This window comes from Macrotis lagotis, chromosome 1, assembly GCF_037893015.1.
Source record: "Macrotis lagotis isolate mMagLag1 chromosome 1, bilby.v1.9.chrom.fasta, whole genome shotgun sequence".
Lineage (NCBI taxonomy): Eukaryota > Metazoa > Chordata > Mammalia > Peramelemorphia > Peramelidae > Macrotis > Macrotis lagotis.
Genome location: NC_133658.1, coordinates 557,936,838 through 557,958,289, shown reverse-complemented (window position 1 = coordinate 557,958,289; position 21,452 = coordinate 557,936,838). Strand labels below are relative to the sequence as shown.

The 21,452-nt window shown below is 32.8% G+C and overlaps 1 protein-coding gene across 1 annotated transcript in view; it reads left to right on the top strand.

Annotated features, from left to right (window-relative positions):
- Positions 1-21,452, top strand: part of CIP2A (cellular inhibitor of PP2A) — a 44,373-nt gene that overhangs the window by 7,074 nt on the left and 15,847 nt on the right. Inside the window, exons 6-16 of the mRNA XM_074214439.1 lie at positions 7,371-7,493; positions 7,667-7,812; positions 9,486-9,561; positions 9,777-9,995; positions 11,432-11,587; positions 14,060-14,205; positions 15,496-15,595; positions 17,780-17,898; positions 19,182-19,377; positions 19,676-19,750; positions 19,853-19,963. Coding sequence (XP_074070540.1) covers positions 7,371-7,493; positions 7,667-7,812; positions 9,486-9,561; positions 9,777-9,995; positions 11,432-11,587; positions 14,060-14,205; positions 15,496-15,595; positions 17,780-17,898; positions 19,182-19,377; positions 19,676-19,750; positions 19,853-19,963 — 1,467 coding nt within the window. The remainder of the gene's footprint in view (positions 1-7,370; positions 7,494-7,666; positions 7,813-9,485; positions 9,562-9,776; positions 9,996-11,431; positions 11,588-14,059; positions 14,206-15,495; positions 15,596-17,779; positions 17,899-19,181; positions 19,378-19,675; positions 19,751-19,852; positions 19,964-21,452) is intronic.

The following is a 21,452-nucleotide window of genomic DNA, read 5'->3' as shown; positions in this document are numbered from 1 at the left end:
ACCTTGAATTAAAAAGACTATAGATAGGACTTAGCTAGGCACATACTTATAAACATGAAAAATTTGCAACTTGAGTTTAAATGACATGCCTCAGGTTATTGGCAGAGCCAAGGCTGGAACCCAAATTTCCTTTGTCTACTTTAAAATTCATTTAAGCTATATATTTATTATAGTAGTTGCTCTGTTCTAGGTGCTAGATATAAAAAAAAGGTAAAACTGAAATATGTTCTTCCTTTAAGAGGCATGTATTTTGTTTTATGTATGGGGGAGGAGGTAAATATGAAATATTTCTTGGGGGAGGGTACTGGTAATGGGGGTGGTATATCAAGATAGGACTTATAAGTCCCATGTTATAGGTAAGTGGCACTTGAGCTGAATCTAGGAATTTTAAGAAGCAAATGAATGAGGGACAGCTTTTACAAAAGCATGAAGATTAGAGATGGAATATCCTGTTTGAGAAGTAAGTAGACTTGTTTGGTTGGAATCATAATATGTGAAAAAGAGTATTGTGACCATGGAGTTTAATGAAATTTATTCATTCAAATAGTAAGTGGCAGAACTGGGGTTAAAACCTAGTTTTCAAGTAATTTCAAGTAATGAAATTGATATATAATTCTAGGTCTCACTTAAGTACCTAGGACCTCTAAAGCTTTTATTAGATTTAATTAGATCAACTTGAAACAAAATTGACTAATTTCCCTTCCTTATACCTAGCAATATTTGTTTGGACTCAAAAGTAAATCTAAAAGTAGTCATCAGAAAGAATGGAGAAAAAGCAAAAAGGATGTCAGTACTTTGGATAATTAACTTTACTGGGTTGACTAGGCATTTGTTTTAATATATAAATAGCAAAATTTTTTACAGGGAAATGATAAAATTGATTTAAGTAATCATAATTTTCAGTGACTGGAGCATGTCAAACTAAATTTCAGAAGGAATAAACAACTCTACATTATTCATCAAAAATATTTCCTACTCTCAAAGACTCAAACCACAGGGCTTAGAAAATGGTATAGCCACAAAGTTGTAAAGGACACTGTCCATGGTTTCAAGAGTTTACAATATAATAAATGTGATAAAGAATTTGTATGGCTATCTACATCTCACAAAGCATGTTAGAAATCCTATATGAATAATAATATTAACTCGAATGCAGAGTGCAAGGGATCATTTTTTATTACAACTGTTAGGAAAGGGTTAAGGGAGAGCTGTCATCTGAGCTGATGCTTTAAGAATAGGTGTTTTTTGATAGCTCAAGATGGGAAAAGAAGGTTTTAGGTGAATTCAGGTAAATTATTTTTATACAAGGATATATTAGGATACATTGACAAAAACTAAATAGTCCTTTTCTCAAAGAGTTTATCTGTGCTGATGAATGGATACTCAGCATATATAAATGAGTATGGTAGAACATGAGGAATGATGGGAGTCATCAAGGAGAGAAGATCTTGCCTTAGAAATATTTGAGAAGCAGGAAAATGCTTTCATCTCTTAGGAAGGAGATAGTAGAAGGGCATTGAGGAAGGCTTTGCTGAGGCTGTGGACCCTGAGTGGAGTCTTAAAAAAATTTGAAAATTCTTAAATTCAAACATGAAGATGGAGGTTTTAGGCTTCTGGAAAAGACAGAGGAAGGGAATAGAATTCTAAGTTCAGACAATAGCCAGTAGTACAGTTTGGCTGGAAGATAGAACTTGTAAAGGGCAGTAATGTGAAATTATGCTGGAAATGTAAGTTGGATCTAGATTTGAAGAACCTAAAATACTTGGTTAAGGAATTATTATTTTTATCTTTAGGGCAATAGGAAACTACTGGGAGTGATCAAACAGAGAAGTGACATAGATAGCCTTAGGAAGGCTATTTTGGCAGCTTCAAGAAAGATCATTTAGAGATGTTCTAAGAAGATCAATGATTGCATTAATCCACATGGTGGGTAACAAAGTCTTCATTTAGGGTGATGACCAGGATAATAGAGAAAGGAATTTGGTGTTGATTTAAAACTAGAGAGTAATTAGATTAGGTATACAACAGATTGGGTATACAACATTTATAAGCAAATAAGTAACTTAGTTTTTTGATAAAAACAAACTCCAGCTACCAGGTTAAGAGCTTAGTGTTTGATAAAAATTGCTGGTAAAATTGTTGAGCATTTTGAAAGAAATTAGATTTATGCCAATGCCTTACCCTTCACCCAAGATAAATAGATGTGCTTCAGTTACATCATAAACAGATTAGAAAAACATGGAAAAAATACTCACCAGACCCATGAATAGAGGAAAAATTCATGACCAAACAAGGGATAGAAAAGATCATACAAGATAAAATGTATATTTTTTATTATAAAATCTTTAAAGGTTTTGAAAAAATACAATAAAAATTAAAAGGGGAAACATTTAACTGGGAAAATAATGTTTGCACAAAGTTGCTATGATAAAGGCCTTATTTCTATTCATTTTCTAAGGATATGAACAGACAGTTTTTTCAAGGGGAAAATCCAGACTATGGCCATATGAAGAAATGCTCCAAATCACTGATACTCAAAGAAATGCAAATTAAAATAATTATAATGTTCCTCTTCACATGCATCAGATTAGAAAAGATGATCAAAAAAGGAAGATGAGAAATGTTGAATGGGCTCATGGAAAACATATACATTGATTACTGTTGGTGAACCACCATTATGGAAAACAGTGTGGAGCTATACTAAGAAAGTTGGTGATATCTGCTTCGCCTTTGACAAAGATTTTTCACTGCTAGATTTGTACTTTAAAGAAGCAAAAAAAAAAAAATAAAAAGTAGATAAAAATATTTATAGCAGCCCCTTTTGTAATGAGTAAAAACCTGGACCATCTGTGGACCAGTTAATAAACATCCTATCCACCTCCTGATGGATTCAGATTTAAGAATGAGACATATCTTTTAGAGTACTACCAATACTGGGATTTGTTTTGATTTACATATTTATTACTAGAAAAAATTTTCTCCAAAATTGAGTGGAGATGAGAGAGGAAATTAGATTTCTGTTAATGAAAAAATATTTTTTAAAAAAGGAAATAGATTGTGGAAAGAAGTCTTAAAGGATGATTACAGTGACTAAGAGAATAGCAGTAGGAACAATAAAACAGGGAAATTAGTAGACTATAAGTAAACAACCCTTTATTAATATCTGCTATGTTCAAAGCAAAAGAAATATGGAATAAAAATAATAGTTCATGCCATCAAGGAACTTAACTTCTGCTAGGATAATGCAGTAGATAGAGAAGTGCAAGATTATTTGATTTGGACAAAATCCCTAGGCAGTCAGAAAGGGTTGCAAATTTAAGAAGAAACCTGAACTTATCCTTGAAAGAAAGCTAGAATAGTAGGTGGTAAGGTTTTAAGGATTTGAAAGATAAGAAGAAAAGCATTCCTAAAATGGGGGACAGACTGCAGAGTCATGGAGACAAAAGGTAGAAGACTAAATTTGGGGAACATTGATTTTGTGGCTGGGACATTAGTTTTTGAGAGAAGAGTAATGGTCATATGTATAGAGCTGTAAAAAACCTCATTCCATCTAGTTTATTGTTTTATAGATGAGGTAGTGTGTATATTTAATGTGAAAAAAATCTTGAAAAAGTAAGCTGGAGCCTTTGAAGAGCTTTGAATGCTAGGTTGAGGGATTTATATATGATCCTAAAGGCACTGGGGAGATAACTTAAGATTTTTGATTCTATAATAGAACTGTTTTAAGGACTACTGATTTGGTAGCACTCTAGAAGTTAGATTGGGAGAGACAAAACTATATCCAAATGACAGACTGGTCATCGGTATCAAAAAATGACAGAGGTCAAATGAATTGAGGATTGAGAAAAGGCTCTCTCAGATTTAGCAGTTCTAAAAATCATTGGAACTTTGAAAAGAGTGGTTTGATTCAGTTAGGATCAGAAGTTATATTGTAAGCATTGTGAATTGGATATGTAAACATAAGTGAATTGGAGATGGGGAAAGGGAGATGAGAATTATTGATAACTTTTTTGAAGTTTGGCCATGAAAGTGGAAAATGACAAGATTTAGTGAGGAATTTTTTTAAAGATTGAGGAACTGCTTTTGTTTGTAAAGCAGTAGGAAAGATACTAGTAATTATGTAAAGATTGTAGATGGAATGGTCAAAGGGCAAGCTTCCAGAGTATATAGGAAGGAGTTGGATCAAGGGGAAATGGTAGAGGGTCTAGCATCAAGAAGGATCATCCTTTCCTCAGAAACTAGAACAAGAAAGAGAGGAGGAGGAGGAGGATGACAAAGGAATTTTATAGTAGACAATTGCCGTTTTGGAAGCAGGTGGCTTTTATTAATATATGAAGGTCCCTGCTGAGAGAAAAGAGTTTATTAAAGGACTTGGAAATTTTGGAACAACCATTATCACTTCCATTATAGTGTCAGTCATGGAAGAAAAACAGTATTGTTATGTAACATGTAGGGCCCAGTTGAGATCAGATATTTTAAATTTGTAGTTGAAATCATTCCTTTTTCTACTAATCTTCACCATCAGAAGGATAATAGGAAGCACGTGAAGATAATTTACAGTTGACAGGGAGGGATTGGAATTAAGACAAGCAAGGGATAGAGACGTGGTGGCAAGAGTCAAGAATAGAGGTCAGTATAGTTAAACTGTTAAATTATATATAATAAGGCTATCCAAAATGGGATCTGTGGGCTTCTTGCTACCCTTGGAGATTTTATACAGTTCACTTGTGAATTTACTAAATGCTTTAGTAAGTGAAACCAAGATATCTCAGAGGTCTCGCTAAAATGGCAAATCAAAATATGTTGTTAATTGTTTCAGTAAACTCTTTTAAAGTAAGATTGGACAGCCCTGAATTATAGGTATGAAAACTGAAGAAAATAAAGAGAATTTGATAAACTGGAACAACAGGGTCATGCATAGTTACTGGAGAGCCCAGTAAAGATGATAAATCATTTTAGGAGCAGTGAGGCAAAGGGAGAGATGGAAGGAATAGGAAGTTTGTCAGAAAAATTATGTCAAGATTGTGGAACTAGTAGCATAATTACAAGTGAGGGCACTCTGAGCTAGGACACATTAACCCCTTAGATTGCCAAGGTAAAGATGCAAGTCATGAGTTTTGAAAGTTGGTGATAATGAGTGTTTGAGGGGATATTAATATATATATATATATTGTTGTTTGTGTTTCATAGTGACTTGAATTGTAATTAGGAATACCTCAGATACTTATGGACTGTATGACCTGAATAAAACATGTATTCTTTTCCATCTTCAATTACCTGTTCTCTAAAGGAAGTGATATTTTCAGACTTAGTTGGTTTATCAGCATGGAAGTTGAAATAGCTAAGCAAGTTGACTAGAAAAAAAAGTGGATCTGTAGGAAAAGTGAGTCAAATTTTGAAATCAACAAGGACAGGTAGAACTGTTTCCTGGAGAATAATAGAAAAGGATGATTATGAATGAAAAAGAATGATGTAGATTAGAAAGGAGAAAATAAAATATTTAAATGGAAAACTTAGCAGATTAGGCAGAAATGAATAGTGATAGTTGGTAGCTGTCTGCTGCAGGATGTTTATCATAACAGTTAAAAAGTTTTCAGTCTTCCAAGAATATTTATCCAAGAAAAGGTAGTTATTTGACTTGTGTTAAAGATTTTAAGGGTTCCCTCCTCTTTTTTTCCACTTAATAATATTTTTTCTAATAGCATGTAAAGATAGATTTCAGCATTCATTTTTATAAGATTTTGAGTTCCAAATTCCTTCTCCTCCTCAGATGTAGGTTATGCATATACAATCATGAGAAGTATATTTCTACCTTCGTCATGTTGTGAAAGAAGAATCAGAACAAAAGGGAAAAGTCATGAGAAAGAAAAAACAAAAAATACAAAAAAGTGAGAATAGTATGCTTCAGTCTGCATTCAGACTCCATAGTTCTTTCTCTGGATGTGGATAGTTTTTTCTATCATGAATATTTTGAAATTTATCTTGGATCATTGTATTGCTGAGAAGAGCTAAGCCTATTATAGTTGGTCATTGCACATTGTTGGGATTCCTGTGTACATTGTTATGGTTCTGATCACTTCACTCAGCATCCGTTCATGTTTTTCTGAAATCCCTTTGCTTGTCATTTCTTATAGAATAATAATAATCCATTACATTCATATACTACAACTTGTTCAGCCATTCCACAATTAATGGGAATCCCCTCATTTTTAATTTTTTTGCCTTCACAAAAAGAGCAGCTATAAATATTTTTGTAAAAGTGGATCCTTCTCCCTTTTTTATGATCTCTTTGAGATACAGACCAAGTAGTGGTATTGCTGTATCAAAAGGAATGCACAGTTTTATAGCCCTTTGGACTTAGTTCTAAAGTGCTGTCCAGAATGATTGGATCAGTTCACAGCTTCAACAACAATGCTTTAGTATTCCAATTTTCCCACATTTTCTCTAATATTTATTTTCTTTTTATGTCATTTTATCTAATCTGATAGAGGTGGGATGATATCTCAGACTTGTTTTAATTTGCATTTCTCTTATCAGTAGTGATTTAGAATATTTTTTCATATTACTCTAGATAACTTTAATTTCTTCAAAATGATAGTTATGTCAGGGCGGCTAGGTGGTGTAGTGGATAAGGCACCGGCATTGGAGTCAGGAGTACCGGTTCAAATCCAGTCTCAGACACTTAATAATTACCCAGCTGTGTGGCCTTGGGCAAGCCACTTAACTCCATTGCCTTGCAAAAAAAAACTAAAAAGAAAAGAAAAAAAAGAAAATCAGGCAAATTGCATTTTGGGGCAGCTAGGTGGCACAGTGGATAGAGCACTGGCCTTGGAGTCAGGAGTACCTGGGTTCAAATCTGACCTCAGACACTTAATAATTACCTAGCTGTGTGGCCTTGGGCAAGCCACTTAACCCCATTGCCTTGCAAAAACTAAAAAAAAAAAAAATGATAGTTATGTGAATGTGGCCATATAGGAGAAGGATTAAAGCATATTTGCTAATATTTTCCCTCATATGACTGGGCTAAAGGGAAAACTGGAAAACTTTTTTATCTGGGATTGGGGTTTCATGTTTTCCATCACTGCTCTTTTTTTTTTATCACCAAATTATCTATGGAGGGTTTATAAGTGAGTTCCTCATGAAGGATTATCAGTAAGTGTCTTTGCAGATCTGATTCTGTAAACTAATCCTTATATTGTGACTTGGGAAAAACTTGGTCCTTTTTATAATAGGTAAGTGTCATGTTGCAGTTGGCTTCACAGGAGCATTTTCTTGAGTAACTTCTGCACTTTGTGCATTGGATAAATATTTATTGAGCACCTGCTATATTTTTAAACTAAATCTAATTTATACTTAATATTTTTCTTCAGAGTAACGTGAAGGCATTGTATCGTACTCTCATAAGCTTCTTGGCCCACAGTAGTTTAACTGTGGTTGTGTTTGCACTTTCAATATTATCAAGTTTAACATTAAATGAAGAAGTTGGAGAAAAGGTAAATATTGAATAAATTTTTTTTAATTATAAAAACTTATAAATTTTATTCTCTGGTTTAACAGATCATTACTATTTGCCTTATTTTTTGTTGTTGTTTTGATTTTGAACACCAATATCTAGTTTAATTTTGTATGCATTATACCTCTTGAATTTTATTTCTTTGTTTTTAAGCTATTCCATTCTCGAAACATTCATCAGACTTTTCAATTGATATTTAATATTCTTGTGAATGGTGATGGTACATTAACTAGAAAGTATTCAGTTGACCTACTTATGGATCTTCTCAAGAACCCTAAAATTGCGGATTGTCTCACCAGGTACATCTGTATTTCCTTGGTAAACTTAGAACTTTTTTCTATACAGGTGCTTATTGAGAGCACTTCGTTGCTAAAAATATAACTCTCATCTTCAACAAACTCAGTGATGTTAATGCTAATGAATCACTGAAGATTATAAGCAGGAATTTTTATTAGTCTTCATTTCACTTATATTTCATCTTTGAAATATAAAAAAATAATGTGATTTATATATTAAATCAGAGGTTATCAAAACATATTGCCTATCAAATTCTCAAGTGCAACTGAACCAGATTGCCATGTAATTGTCAAATATCTAACAAAATAAATAAAAATTCAGTGAATAATGTTAATATGTGACATTCTGAGTTCTAAGAACTTTTATTTAGTGGCCTCTTTTTCTATTTGAGTTCAGCACTGCTGCCTTAGATAACTGAACCTGTCTTTATCTTCTGAAATTCAGCTACCTGGATTACCTTTATTCAAAAAAATAATTCCAGAACAAAAATTGGTTTTGAATAAAGTTTTTCTATTAGTGCATAATGTTTTTTTATTATCACCAAGATTCTGTTACAATTATTATAGCTAAGGTTCATCACTGGCAAAATAAGCAATACTTTTAATCTTTCTGTGTTTCCCTTTTATATATTTCATTATATACTTATGTAATTTAATATACTAAACTAATTTTTTGCCTTAACCAGAAGGTGTCCAACGCATGAAAGAGGAACCAGATTAAAATGTAATTGGGGAAAAGTTTTTAACAAAATAAAAATACAGTATAACATAGATAATGTTGAATTGTGCTTTTCTAAGTCAGTATGTGGCCTGCTTTGTTTCTGTTTGATTTTGACACCACTGGCTGAAACCATTTTCTATACTAGAAACTATTTGATATGAACATACAGAATGATTGTAATAATGGGGAATATATTTCAGACATTTCAACAAGATTGTTTATTAAGCATGTGGCCAATTAATATTTTCTGCAGTAAAATGGACTCTTTGATTTTTCCAAGACTTACTAGTTCCCTCCCCAGACTGGTCTTCTTCTATTTTAGCATCATACCTCTTTCCACAATTGCTCTCTGATTTATCAATTCACATCTCCCTCGATGAGGTAGCAGTTGGTGTGCAATCTACTTTATTATGAATATCAAAATCCTATTAGGCATCACCAACAAGAAAATCTTCTTCAATGTCATGTTTATTATGGAGAACATTCTTGTGATGGTAAGCAAAGGGATAAATGTTATGATTTGAATTAAAGAAATGAAGTGATTAAAAATTAATGACTGGTTCATGAATACATAATTGTGTTGATTTCTAGTTTATAGGATGTAAAGCTAAAAGAGATCTTATAGTTCATTGCTAATAAAACTGTTGTTTTATTAGAGAAATTGAGAACTACAAGATTAAAGTGACTTGCTCTAAAGCACAAGTATAAATAAAAGCCAGCATTCTAAGTCAGATCCTGATTTTAAATTAGATATTCCTTGCACTGTGCTTCATTGTTCTAATCAGTAGACTGTACAGCCTATACATTTTAGGCTCATAATAGTAATTTGATATTGGAATTTAAAATTCTCATTTTGAAAAAAACATTTTCCGTTTACTTTGGTAACATTTTAAAAATATTTTTATTTTGTTATGATTTTATAATAGTGATAATATTTTTCTTGATTTATACTTAGATATGAGCACTTCAGTTCATGCCTTAATCAAGTGTTAGGTCTTCTTCATGGAAAGGATCCTGATTCTTCTTCAAAGGTATATTAAAGTTTCATCTTTTGAGAATGTCTCTTGTAATTTTTGCAAGCTACTTAAAATAGTATAAATTTTTAAAATGAGCATGAAATCTATTCTCATCTTTTAATTGTGTTGTATTCGAGTAATATGAGTAACTTTTAACTTCATTTGATTTCACATTTTAAAGAACAATTATGTTGGTATTTAATAAGATTTCTTATGTTTATACTGCACAGGTTTTAGAATTACTTCTTGCTTTCTGTTCAGTGACACAACTACGTCATGTCCTAAGTCAGGCAGTATTTGAATCACCTCCTTCTGGTAATACAAGACTTGGAAACCATCCTAAATCTTTAGAACCAACAGTTGCTCTCTTACATTGGTCAAGCCAACCCTTGGAAGGATCAGAAAACTGTTCTATTCTAGCACTACAATTGTTCAAGGAAATATTTGAGGTAATGAAATGGTGATATTTTAATATTCTTATTTTGTGTGATGTTGTATGATGATAATCCTTTTTAAAAGAAAGAAGTGTTTATCTAGGAAATTTGAAAAAATTGGTAACTAGATTCCCTTCCACTTAGCTAGATGGAAAGAGCCATAATTGCTACTGCAAAAATACCCCTACATTAGCTTTTTTGTTTTTAAACTTGCCTTTAATGTAGTTTGTTAATAGATAATGTGGAGACTATTGATTTGAAATCACTTTTTTTTGTAATCAGGATATCCAGTAAATATTGTCTTAGCATTATAAGACTGTGTAGCTAGCTTAATGTTATCAAGTTACATAATTTAACATGTCTTCTCTTGAATAGCCTCTTCTTCCAACTGAGTCTTAGGTACAAGAGAGTGGCATGCTTATTTGGAGGGTAATCTTAGTAATACTGGTGTTTTGAATAATTTATATTACTAGGCTTTTATCTTCCTCTGTAAACCAGTCTGTTTTATAAAACATTTTGACTATGTTGAAAGCTGCATACAGTTAATTGTAATTTATTTGCAAAATATTAGGTAAACTACCTGTCCCCTAACTGTTCTTCACATTTGGCATCCTCTTTCTTCATCCCATGTCTTTGTACAGGTTAACTCCCATTCCTGAAATGCTTTTCCTCTTACAATCCCAGATAGCACCAACAACATTCCACAAATGAAATTCATACTGATTCTGCCCTCTCAGGTGGTAGTGCCTTTTGTCATTCAAGTTACTATATAGTAACTTGTATACATTTTATATTGACTTATATGCATATCTTATTTCCTCTATAGCCTATATACTCCCTGAAACCTGGGACTGTTTTATTTTTGTCTTTGTACTTACTAGCACCCATTGTGGTGCCTGGTACATAGTAGGTGCCTAGTGAAGACTCATTGATACATTAAGTCTAATATCTAGCTTTATTTTGTTGTTGTTGTGATTTGGTGGGTTTTTTTTGTTTTTTTTTTTTGACTTCCAATTCAGTATGGAGGCTGTGTAAATTGGCATGTAACTTAACCTCCCAGTGCTCTGGGCAGTTCTCTAAGCTGTAAAAAAAACCAAACAAACCCATTTTCCTAAGTTGGTAATGTTAGTTCCCTCTACCACCATGGACCCTCTGTATTAATGAAATGATAGGTACAGAATCTTACCTCATCTCTTACTATAAGTAAGAGATTCTGAGTTTTAAATAAAAGCCTAAATTTAGAGTGATTATGTACTTGAAGACAAAAATTGAATAAAGAAAAATTGACTAATTAAGGAGTACCCAATTAGGGAAACATCATGGGTTTACAAGAAAAAGAGACCTAAATAGATAACATAAGAAGAATATTCAATAATGATTATTTTTTCTTTGTACCTTACTATAACTGACTTCTTTATTTTTGATCCATTGTTTCTGTGTAATTTCCACAGGATGTCATAGATTCTGCCAACTGTTCCTCTACTGATCGTTTTCTGGTCTTGTTCTTGCCCAACATTCTTGATCAACTTCAATTCACAGAACAGAATCTTGATGACATACTTATACGGAAAAAATGTGAACGAATGGCTAAAGCCATTGACATTTTGCTAAATATCCTTTGAAATACTGCAGAATATATATACATATATACTATGATATTCACTTTCCTAATTTTCCCAGTAAGATATTGAATTTGAATTTTCATTTATGTTTTATCATTTTCTTGATACTATTATCTGCTTAGGCTGGAATTTTAAAATCCCAGATTGAAGCATTTTAGTCAAGATATTCCTTATATTACTTTTTTTAACTGAAAATTAAAAAACTTCAACTTAAAAATTAAAAAAAATTAAAATATGCACCTAAATGCTTTTAAAAATTGTACCTAACCCACATAAATCTTCAGCATTTCCATATATAATCAACAAAGTCCAATAGCAAGAGATAGAGAAATTCCTTTTGAAGTAGTAAAAGACTTGGGAATCTACTTTCCTTGACAAATCCAGAAATTATATGAACACAATTAAAAATTGGACCTGATATTCCCATTAGTCTTAGAGCAAGTTTTAAAGGGGCTGATTATTTTCTTCTCTGGGCTATACTTTTCTTTCTGGTTGCTACTTTTTCTTTTCAATTTTCATAGCTAGCAAAACAGTTAAGATGTGAAAGCAAGTAAGCCTGTGCTTAGCATGTGGTGTCTTATTTTTAATAGGTACTTGGGGGTTTTATAAATGAATCTGTAACTTCTTTAAAGCTGAACTCACTTGATTCCTTCTAACTAGCCTTTCCTTTTCCCCCAGTCTGTGATTTCTATCTCTGATCAAATTTTTTTCTGGCAGTATATCTTCTATTCATTTAATTTATATTCTGTCTACCTGATAGAAAAAGAGGAGAGAAAAATCATGATTTAGATAGTGCAGGTGGATTTGTCCCACTCAGTGAGTATACTGAAGTGAAAAATTAGATGAGATATGTGAATTTGATATTGCCACAGATAAATTTCAATTCCTCAGGTCTCTTGTAGTGAGAGTATCTTACCTAATAAGTATGCTTCTGGAATCTTTCTTCATTGTTTTGTTGTTTTTGTTGAATCATTTCAGTTGTATCTGAGACTCTGCAACCCATTTTGGGGTAAAGATACTGGAGTAGTTTGCCATTTCCTTCTCCAGCTCATGTAACAGATGAGAAAAACTGAGCCAAACAGTTAAGTGATTTGCTCAGAGTTACAGAGTTGGTAAGTTTCTGAGGAGGTATTTGAACTCAGATTCTCTGTGTCACCTAGCTACATTTCATTGTATTCACAATCTATTCATTCTGATAAAGCTGGTAAAGCTAATCAAGGAAACAAGTTCGCTTCGTTTGACTTCCTTGTATGCTCTCTTGACTGATGGATGGTAAAGCAGGAATTACACTAATTATACTAATGTACTAATATAATTGTAACTATGTGTTAAACCCTTTCAAGAATATTTTTCCCATACCAATTTTTAGAAAATTTTTGTTTTCTTCTCTTTGAATAGAAATGCTGTTGTCTCCAGGTTTTTGTGATCTTGATTTAGCTGGTCATTGTGAAATAATAAAATTTCTGTTCATTTGTTTCCATGGGTACAATTTACCTTCTTTTAAAGACTGGCCCCTTTCCAGCTATAACTGTTGAAAGTTTACTATACTTTATGGATGATTTAAGGGAATTTCAAGGGTAATTTTGAAAAATAATTATATTTTTTTACTTTGACACTTACTTTAGAATGTGACTCCACTGGATAGGCCCTCTTTTTGGGAATAGAGACTGTTTTCCCCTTTTATTTCAATTTCTAGTGCCTAGTACATTTTGATGCACAGTGTGCTTAATAAATGTTAGTGAACTAAATTGAAATGAATTAATAGATATATTGCCACATTTGTTGATAAATATCAGGAAGTAGTTCTTAAACCATTGCCACATCTGGTTATCATGCTGGTTGCTAGAGTTAAAAATTCTTGTTGGCATTCTGCTCTAAACAAATACAATTATCATAAAGCAAAGTACTTAAAGTAATTTTTTAACTAAAATTGGTAAACTATAAAACTAGATTTTTTCCTTTCTTTTTTCCTGTAGGTACAAAATAGTACTCTTATATGGGTTTCTTTTAGTCATTTACACTCTAGTAAATCAAATGATAAGCAATCAGCATTCCATTTTCCTACTTAAAAGAATGAAATTTAAATTGTTTTTTAATTCATCTGACCTCATCCTTTTAGAACAACATGCTTTATTCAAGTTTGTCTTTGGGCATCCTCTCTTTTTAGTCCATTTTTTTTTTTTTCTAAATAGTTGGGACATGTGGTTTCATTCTTTGTTCCTATTTAATACACTCAAGGCTTGATTTGGATTAATTACTCATAATGACTCAGAATTAGAACTTAAACAAGTAGAGTTGGCAAGATAACCAATATGTTTAACAAGCTTAGGCCCTCTTGTTTCATTAATGAGACAAATTTATTAACATTACTTTTCACTCATCTTTAATAGCTTGTTAATAATTATATTTGAGAGTTTTAAAAATTCTCTCTCATATCTTATTATTCCTTAACTAAACCTACCTTTGTGTGGAGATGATACATTAAAAATACATGTTGCCAAACTATTGACTACCCTCAAATGTACAACTCTAATAGAACAACAGTTTTCATGTAGTAAGATTGACCTTGAGTTTGGAACAAAAGTAGCAGATTCTGAACTTTGGTGAGTATATTAAAGTAAATATTTTAAGAATTCATGCATGTAGAAAAAACATCCAGGCTAGTTATTCTCAGACATGTTTTCTAAATATTTAATAACTATTTCAAGAAATGACAGCCTATCTAGAAACTCTTAAATACACTTTTTTAACCTAAAAAGTAAATATTTGTCATTTTGTCCTTTGATAGAGGAGGACATGAAGGGATTGTGTGAATAAAACCATGGTATTTATAAATATTGACTTCAGAAAAAGTTGGGCATCATAACTTTATGCTCAGATAAACCTACCAAAGATATATGTATATTGACTTTACCTACATGTAAACAAATGAAAATATATCTGCATTATCAAAAACCATGCTGTCAAAGTCAAAACAAATTATACTTTGGAAAATATTTTTAATTATTTTCTTTCCCTCAATTCTTATGAATTGAGTGTATAAATATTAGTATTGTCTTCTTTTTCCTTCACTTATACCTTAATATAAACAAAGTGGATGAAAAAAGTAAATTTGCTTTTTATTGAAATTTTTGCAATACTTCAGGTATGTTATCCCAAAATTTTGACTTGGAATTTTTGAGATTTTTATATATGAATGTTGAAATGGAAAGAAAAAAAGGATAAAAAAAATTAGTTTGGAACTGATAAGGGTTTTTGTGATCTCTCGAGGGTACTAATATTTCGACCATATAATCTTTGACCTTTGATGTAAAGTCTTTTGGTAGAGATATATGTTAACATTTGATAGCCTTTGGGAAATTTTTTTTTCCCTCTGAAGACTCTCAATATCAATGCAAAAAAAGTAAAATCTTATTGCAAGGAAATTCATCACCAAATAACAATTCCATGCTACTTCTTGGGGTTACCTTTCATAGATTGGGATATCAAGAAATAAGTTTTAGGTGGAATTTGCCATTTTCATTTAACATTTCTATGCCAAACTGTTCTTAACATATATATTTATATTTGGAAATCAGACTTGGATGATATTCCCGGCTTTGGTCTAGAAATTTGGAGTAAAATTATGATAAAGGGACAGGAGAAAAGACCTTTAAAGAAACTTCCGCTATTACTATTACTATTTGAATTGTGATTGTAAATCATCATTTGACACTTCATATTAATGATGATCTTTGTATTTTCCCTAGTTTAAAAGGAACTAAGTATGATTTATCAGTTTTTTCAGAGATATGGTGAGAAAGCAAGCTTATGAACCTAACTCTAATTTATGTATGTATATATATATATATATATAATATATGTGTGTCTGTGTGTACTTGCCATTTTTGAAGCAAACTTGCTGCAGATGTCATTTTGAAAACACTTGATCTTATGAGTAGACTTAAACAGTTGATTCCGGGTATGGAAGTCGCTTTCTACAAAACGCTTCAGGTAGGTTTATTTAAGTTTAAATAGAAACATTTGATCACAATAAATCTGTGCTCCAAAATTTTTCCATTTCTATTTTTATATGCTTATGTCTAGGTGTGAAGTGATGAGGGTCTGCTGGTGTGGCAGCAGTATTAGAGATAAAGATGCATTCATGAGAGATGCTATGAAAGTAAAAATCTCAACTTGACACAGATTGGGTGTGGGTTAAGAAACTGAGGAGTCAAAGATGTTATCTAGGTTTTATGTCAGGGTAGCTGGGAGAATGGTTGTACTCTTCACAGTACCAGAAAAGTTATAAGAGAAGTTGAGAAGTTTTCGGGAAGATAATGAGTTCAGTTTTTAAACATGTCGAGTTTAAGATAACTGTGAGACAGTTGGAGATGTGAGACTATAGGTCAGGAGCAAGATTAGAATTGATTAAATAAGTCTGAGATTCTACTGTTAGGAAATGTTTAGATCCAGGGGAAGTAATGACATAGTATAAAATATAAGAAATAGTGTAGAAAAAGAGAAGAAGGCCCAAGGCAGAACCTTTTGGGACATCTAGGGTTAAGTGAGCATGGCCTGGATGAAGGTCTAGCAAAGGAGACTGAAAAGGAATGGTTAGTCAGTCACTAAGCATTTAGTCTATAAGCACTATGCTCTGTTCTAGGAATACCAAGAAGGACAAAAGATAGTCGTTCCCCTTAAGTTCACAATCAGGTACGGTCAGACAGTTATGAAGAGAAGTAGGAGAAAGCAGTGAAAACCTAAAGAGAAAAGAATATCGAGAAGACAATGACCTACATTGTCAGAGCCTGTAGAGACATCAAGAATGAGTTTTGAGAAATGCCTTTAAATTTGGTGATTAAGAGATCTTTGGTAACTTGGAGAAAACAATTTCAATTTAATGAGATCTGAAGTCAAACTGTGGAAAGTTGAAAAATTAGGAAGAAGGGAAGTAGAAGCATTGATTGCAGATAATCTTCTTAAGGAATTTAGCCAGAAAAGGGATAAAAGTAAAGGAAGCTAGCTTGCAGGGATGGATGATCAAGTGAGAATTTTTTGAAGATGGGGGAAACACAGACATATTTGTAGTCAGTAGGGAAGGATCCAAGTACACAAGGACAGATTGAAGGTAAGAGAATAAAGAAGATACATGGAGCCATCTGGAGAAGATAGGATAGAATGGAATCACTTATGGAAGGTTTGCTTTAGCAGGGAGATGAACTACCTCTTTATGTGAAATAAAGGGGTGAAGATGGAGGAAGTGACCAAAGGTATGTGAGATGAGAAGAAGAAATGAAGGGAACTCTCAGTGAACAGCCACATTTTTTTCCAGTGAATTATGAGATAGGGTTCTCAATTGAGAATGTTTGGTCAGGGTGAGGGAAGTCATGAGAGATTTGGGGAGAGTTGAAAAGATTTGGAAAAACCAATATCATAAGAATAGTGCTATTATTTAGGGAGGTAGATATTAATTGAGATTATGGTAAGTTTTGTGATTTTGTTGAACTTCATTCAAGAGTGTGTGAGTAGGAGCAAAGGCAGTTGAATAATGGAAATGATTCAGGACCAAGACTTAGCAGGGCAAGATCTTCAGTAGGATAAGGGATTTGAGAGAGAAGACAGTGTAGAGTTGAACCATTTCACCACGGTGTCAGGATGAGGGAGGAAGGAGAATGTATGGTAGAGGTGATGGCCTGGGGAGAGAAGTGAGGACAAGGAATAGCTTTCATGGTTATGGAAGGCAGAGGGAGAGCAAGAAAGACAACAGATTGTGATCAGATAAAGGAATTATATAATTCATGAATAGGGAGTTGTACATTTATGGATGATGACAAGATTATGATCTGTATGTAGCTGAAATAGAGTGGAGGATTTGGTTATAGGAAATGAGTTAAATTGAGGAACTAGGAGATTAAAGGGTTTGAGGGAGTATGAGTATATTTGTTAAAGTCCCTACAACTTGAAAATTAGAATTAAAAAAAAATATTCTATGACCCTTCTTGAAAGTTTTGTTATCATTATATTCACTTAATAGCTTTTCTATTAACAGTATGCCTTCTCCCTCTACCCGGGCCCCCCTTCCCCCATCACCCCCCATACCCGTCTCTTTTTCAGGGATGTGGAGGTAGGGAGGAGGATGTTTCCCTTCCTCAAAATTAACATGACTTTTACCATGTATCTTTTCCTTTTGTTTAGGACCAACGTTTGGTTACTCCTTTAGCTTTTGCCTTAACATCAGAAAACAGGGAACAAGTACAGTGTGGACTTGGGTTATTACTGGAAGCTGCACCGTTACCAGACTTCCCTGCCATAGTGTAAATGAGTTATGGTTATTTCTATTACTAACAAAAAAAATCTTTAATAATGTCCTGAATCTCTTGTATATAAACTTTTGGATGTAAAATAATTACATACGCATATAAGGAAAATATTGTAACATTTCATTAATTTAGAATAATCAACTGGAAGGCTAGTCAGTATGAAAATCTTTAAAGAGAAATCTAAGTTTTTATGATTTTTTTAAGATCTAAAATAGTTAATTAAGCTTAAGTAAAAGCCCTGATGGATTTCTCTTTAGTGAAGAGAAAATGGTAATGTGTGCAAGTAAATATAAATAGATGGTTCAAAAAATGACTTTTGAAAAGTTTGTTTACTTAAGCAGGTACAATTCATCCTGAACTTTTAACACTATTCATTTACTTTTGTTAGCAAAGCTTTTTTGCTAATAAAAAGTAACTTTAACTTAACCCAGTAGCAAAGCAATTCAAATTCTGAATTAACAAAGACCAAATGGTGTTTCTGTATATGTACATGAGAGGCACCATGATATAATAGAGAACTGGCTTTGAAACCAGAAAGATTTAGGTTTAAGTCCAAAATCTTAAACATCTGTCACCCGGACAAGCTTTTTTCTCTAAGGTAGTCAGTTGAAAAGATCATAATTATTTGCATTGATTGAGTGAATTTCCTTATTTTAAAATTTCCTATCCCAGGGAAATCATAGATCCAATCTTTCTTTCTATTGATATAGATATATATTCACATAAAGAAGTATCATGACTTGTTATGGTTTAGTTGTTTAGAGTAAATGTGTTTTGAGAATTCCCTGTGTATCTAGTCTTGATCATTTTACTTCGTCCAAGTATGAACTATTTTAATATCTAACATTGTACTATTTCCTGTAATAAATGTAGAAAATAACCTCATAACATGATTAAGTGATTCCCCAAAGTTCTTGATTAAGTGTGTCCTGATGGGAAAAAAGAAATGAAAGCACTAAGCTTTTGCAGCTCCATTGGAAGGTTCTATTGCCTCCTTACTTCTACATTGAACTGGCCATCTTACTGTGTATATGAACTTAGATTTATAAATTGGATTGTTATTGCAAATCAGCTTAGAAAATGTGTTTTTACTGGGAAAGAGTTATGTTCCAAATTTGTTGAAAGACTCATCAAAGAAAACATTTGCAAACTTGTATTATACAAGGATTATTTTATAATCGTGTGTGTGTGTGTGTGTGTGTGTGTGTGTGTGTGTGTGTTTGTTTAGATTATTCTGCTTTTTTTGGCTCTTTAACATTTATTTGTTTCCTGTTCAGCCTTGGTGAAAGTATTGCAGCAAACAATGCCTATAGACACCAGGAAGCAGAGCACATGCCCAAAAGAATCCATGTGCAGTCAGTAGCTCCTGTTCTTCCCACATCTCTAAAGGGCTCAGCGTCTCATCTTTCAAATGATAGTATCCCTGGTTTAAACATTCAAGAGCTAATACAGAAGCTTCAGACTGGAATGGAGGTGAATGATACTTTCTAATTCTCACATCATAAAATACAGTAGCTTTCCATGTAAATCTCTGTTGCCAGAATTTATTTAAAAAAAAAAACCCTTATATTTATGTAAAAAACTAAAAGAACTTTTATTTGATTTCATGCAAAGTAGTCTCTTGTGTAGCAGTCAGGGTAGTGGGAAATGTTTGTGATCCCCACTTAAAAAAATAAATGCTTGAATTATACATTATTTTATTCTAGATACACAGTTAAGTTCAAATGATGTTTCTTATTTTTTTTTTTTTGCTATGTTAATGCTTATATAGATGAAGGATCAGATGTCTGATGTGAGAATTTCTGACATAATGGATGTCTATGAAATGAAACTGTCTACATTAGCAGTGAGTAATTGCCATGTTTTATCTTGAATAAAGAGACATTATTTTAGTTTTTACTTTGTAAAGTAAATGAATACTTCTCATTTCTATTCTTGTCTTTTATAGTCCAAAGAAAGTAGGTTACAGGATCTTTTGGAAGCAAAAGCCTTAGCCCTTGCACAGGCTGATAGACTGATTGCTCAGTACCGTTGTCAAAGAACCCAAGCTGAATCAGAAGTGAGTACATTTTGTTTCTGATGTTGATGTGAAGTAAATAAGGGTCAGACAAAAATTTTACTTTTTTTTTTGATCAGAGCTTAGTTTATTAGCATGTCAGAATACATAGATAGGTGTTTTCCTCTTAACAACAAAACATGAAATGAGATAGTTCCTAATTTGCCATAATATAACTTCATTAGGGAGAAGTCAACTAGTTTAGAAAGGTCACAAAAATTTTACTTCCTAAGAGTATGGTAAATACTACTCAAGCATATGGCATAAACCTTATGTGAATGACATATTTCAATAAATTCTGAAAGTCATAAAATGATCAAACCAAATAAAATTAATATGTGTGATTTGGAGTCATTCTCTTTGAAGCATATATAGATATGAGGCTTCTATGTACATACCTTTTATCCTCTCTCATTTCTTATGTCCAAATGGCTTTTGCCAAACCAATTCCTCTTCCAAACTTTACAATTTATTGGAAAGGTGCTATTCTTTTTTTTGTTTGTCCCATAGAAATCTTCTCTTCCCTCAAGGTTCAGTTTAAGCAGCAGGTCTCCATAGATGCTCCCAGATGCTTCCTTCCATAATTACATTATATTTATCCCTATTATTATAATAAATGAGAACTTTAGACTTGATTGTGTGACATGGGAGACACTGACACAGGATTGCTCAACTAGGCAAGCCCTCATCATAGATAGTGCTATGCTCTATGAGCAAGGCAGAATTGGAGTAGCTCAAAAGAACCTCATGATGTGCAAATTTAAAATCTGCCTCAAATGTTCCAGGATCTATTTGTGCCTAACCTGTGGTAGAACCTTCTGAGCTCATACTAGTCTAATCAGCGTCAGTTGGACACACTGTAACTTGACTCTAACATAGTGATGGCATTTTGGTTCTCCTCAAGAATGGAAGACGGCTACCACCATGTATTTAGCTACATGTATTTATTTGGTTATAGTTAAAGAAGTTATTGTGTATTAAAGAATACATTTATTTAATTTGGAAATGCTTATCAGTAGATAGTCTCTACCTCCTTATACTCTACATTTATAATACTCGTGGCTTTGTGATCTTATTAATGTAATTGTTTGCTTAGATGATGCTGATCAGTCTATATGTATCTGCCCATCCTCTGTGACCTTTGCCCCCATATCCTGCCATTAGTTTATCCCAGGGCATCATTTGACATTGCAAAAATACCAGTGAAAGCCATGGGCTATCGTTGACTTATCCTTTGTTCTCGTCCTGGGAGAGATGTTTTTCACTTCCCCATATTTTTCTGTCAACCTTCTTTGGTGAAATCATTACTCCAGTTCTTTGTAGTTCCTTATGTCTTGCCTATTTTAACTTGCTCTCATACCATATACATCTTCTCTGAATAATACTTAGAAGGGTTACATTATTTGCTGTAAAACAACACTGGTGGGTTGTTGATATAATAAAGATGGCCCTTTATTTTTAGAGGAGGATCATTAAAGGAGCCTGGCAGCCT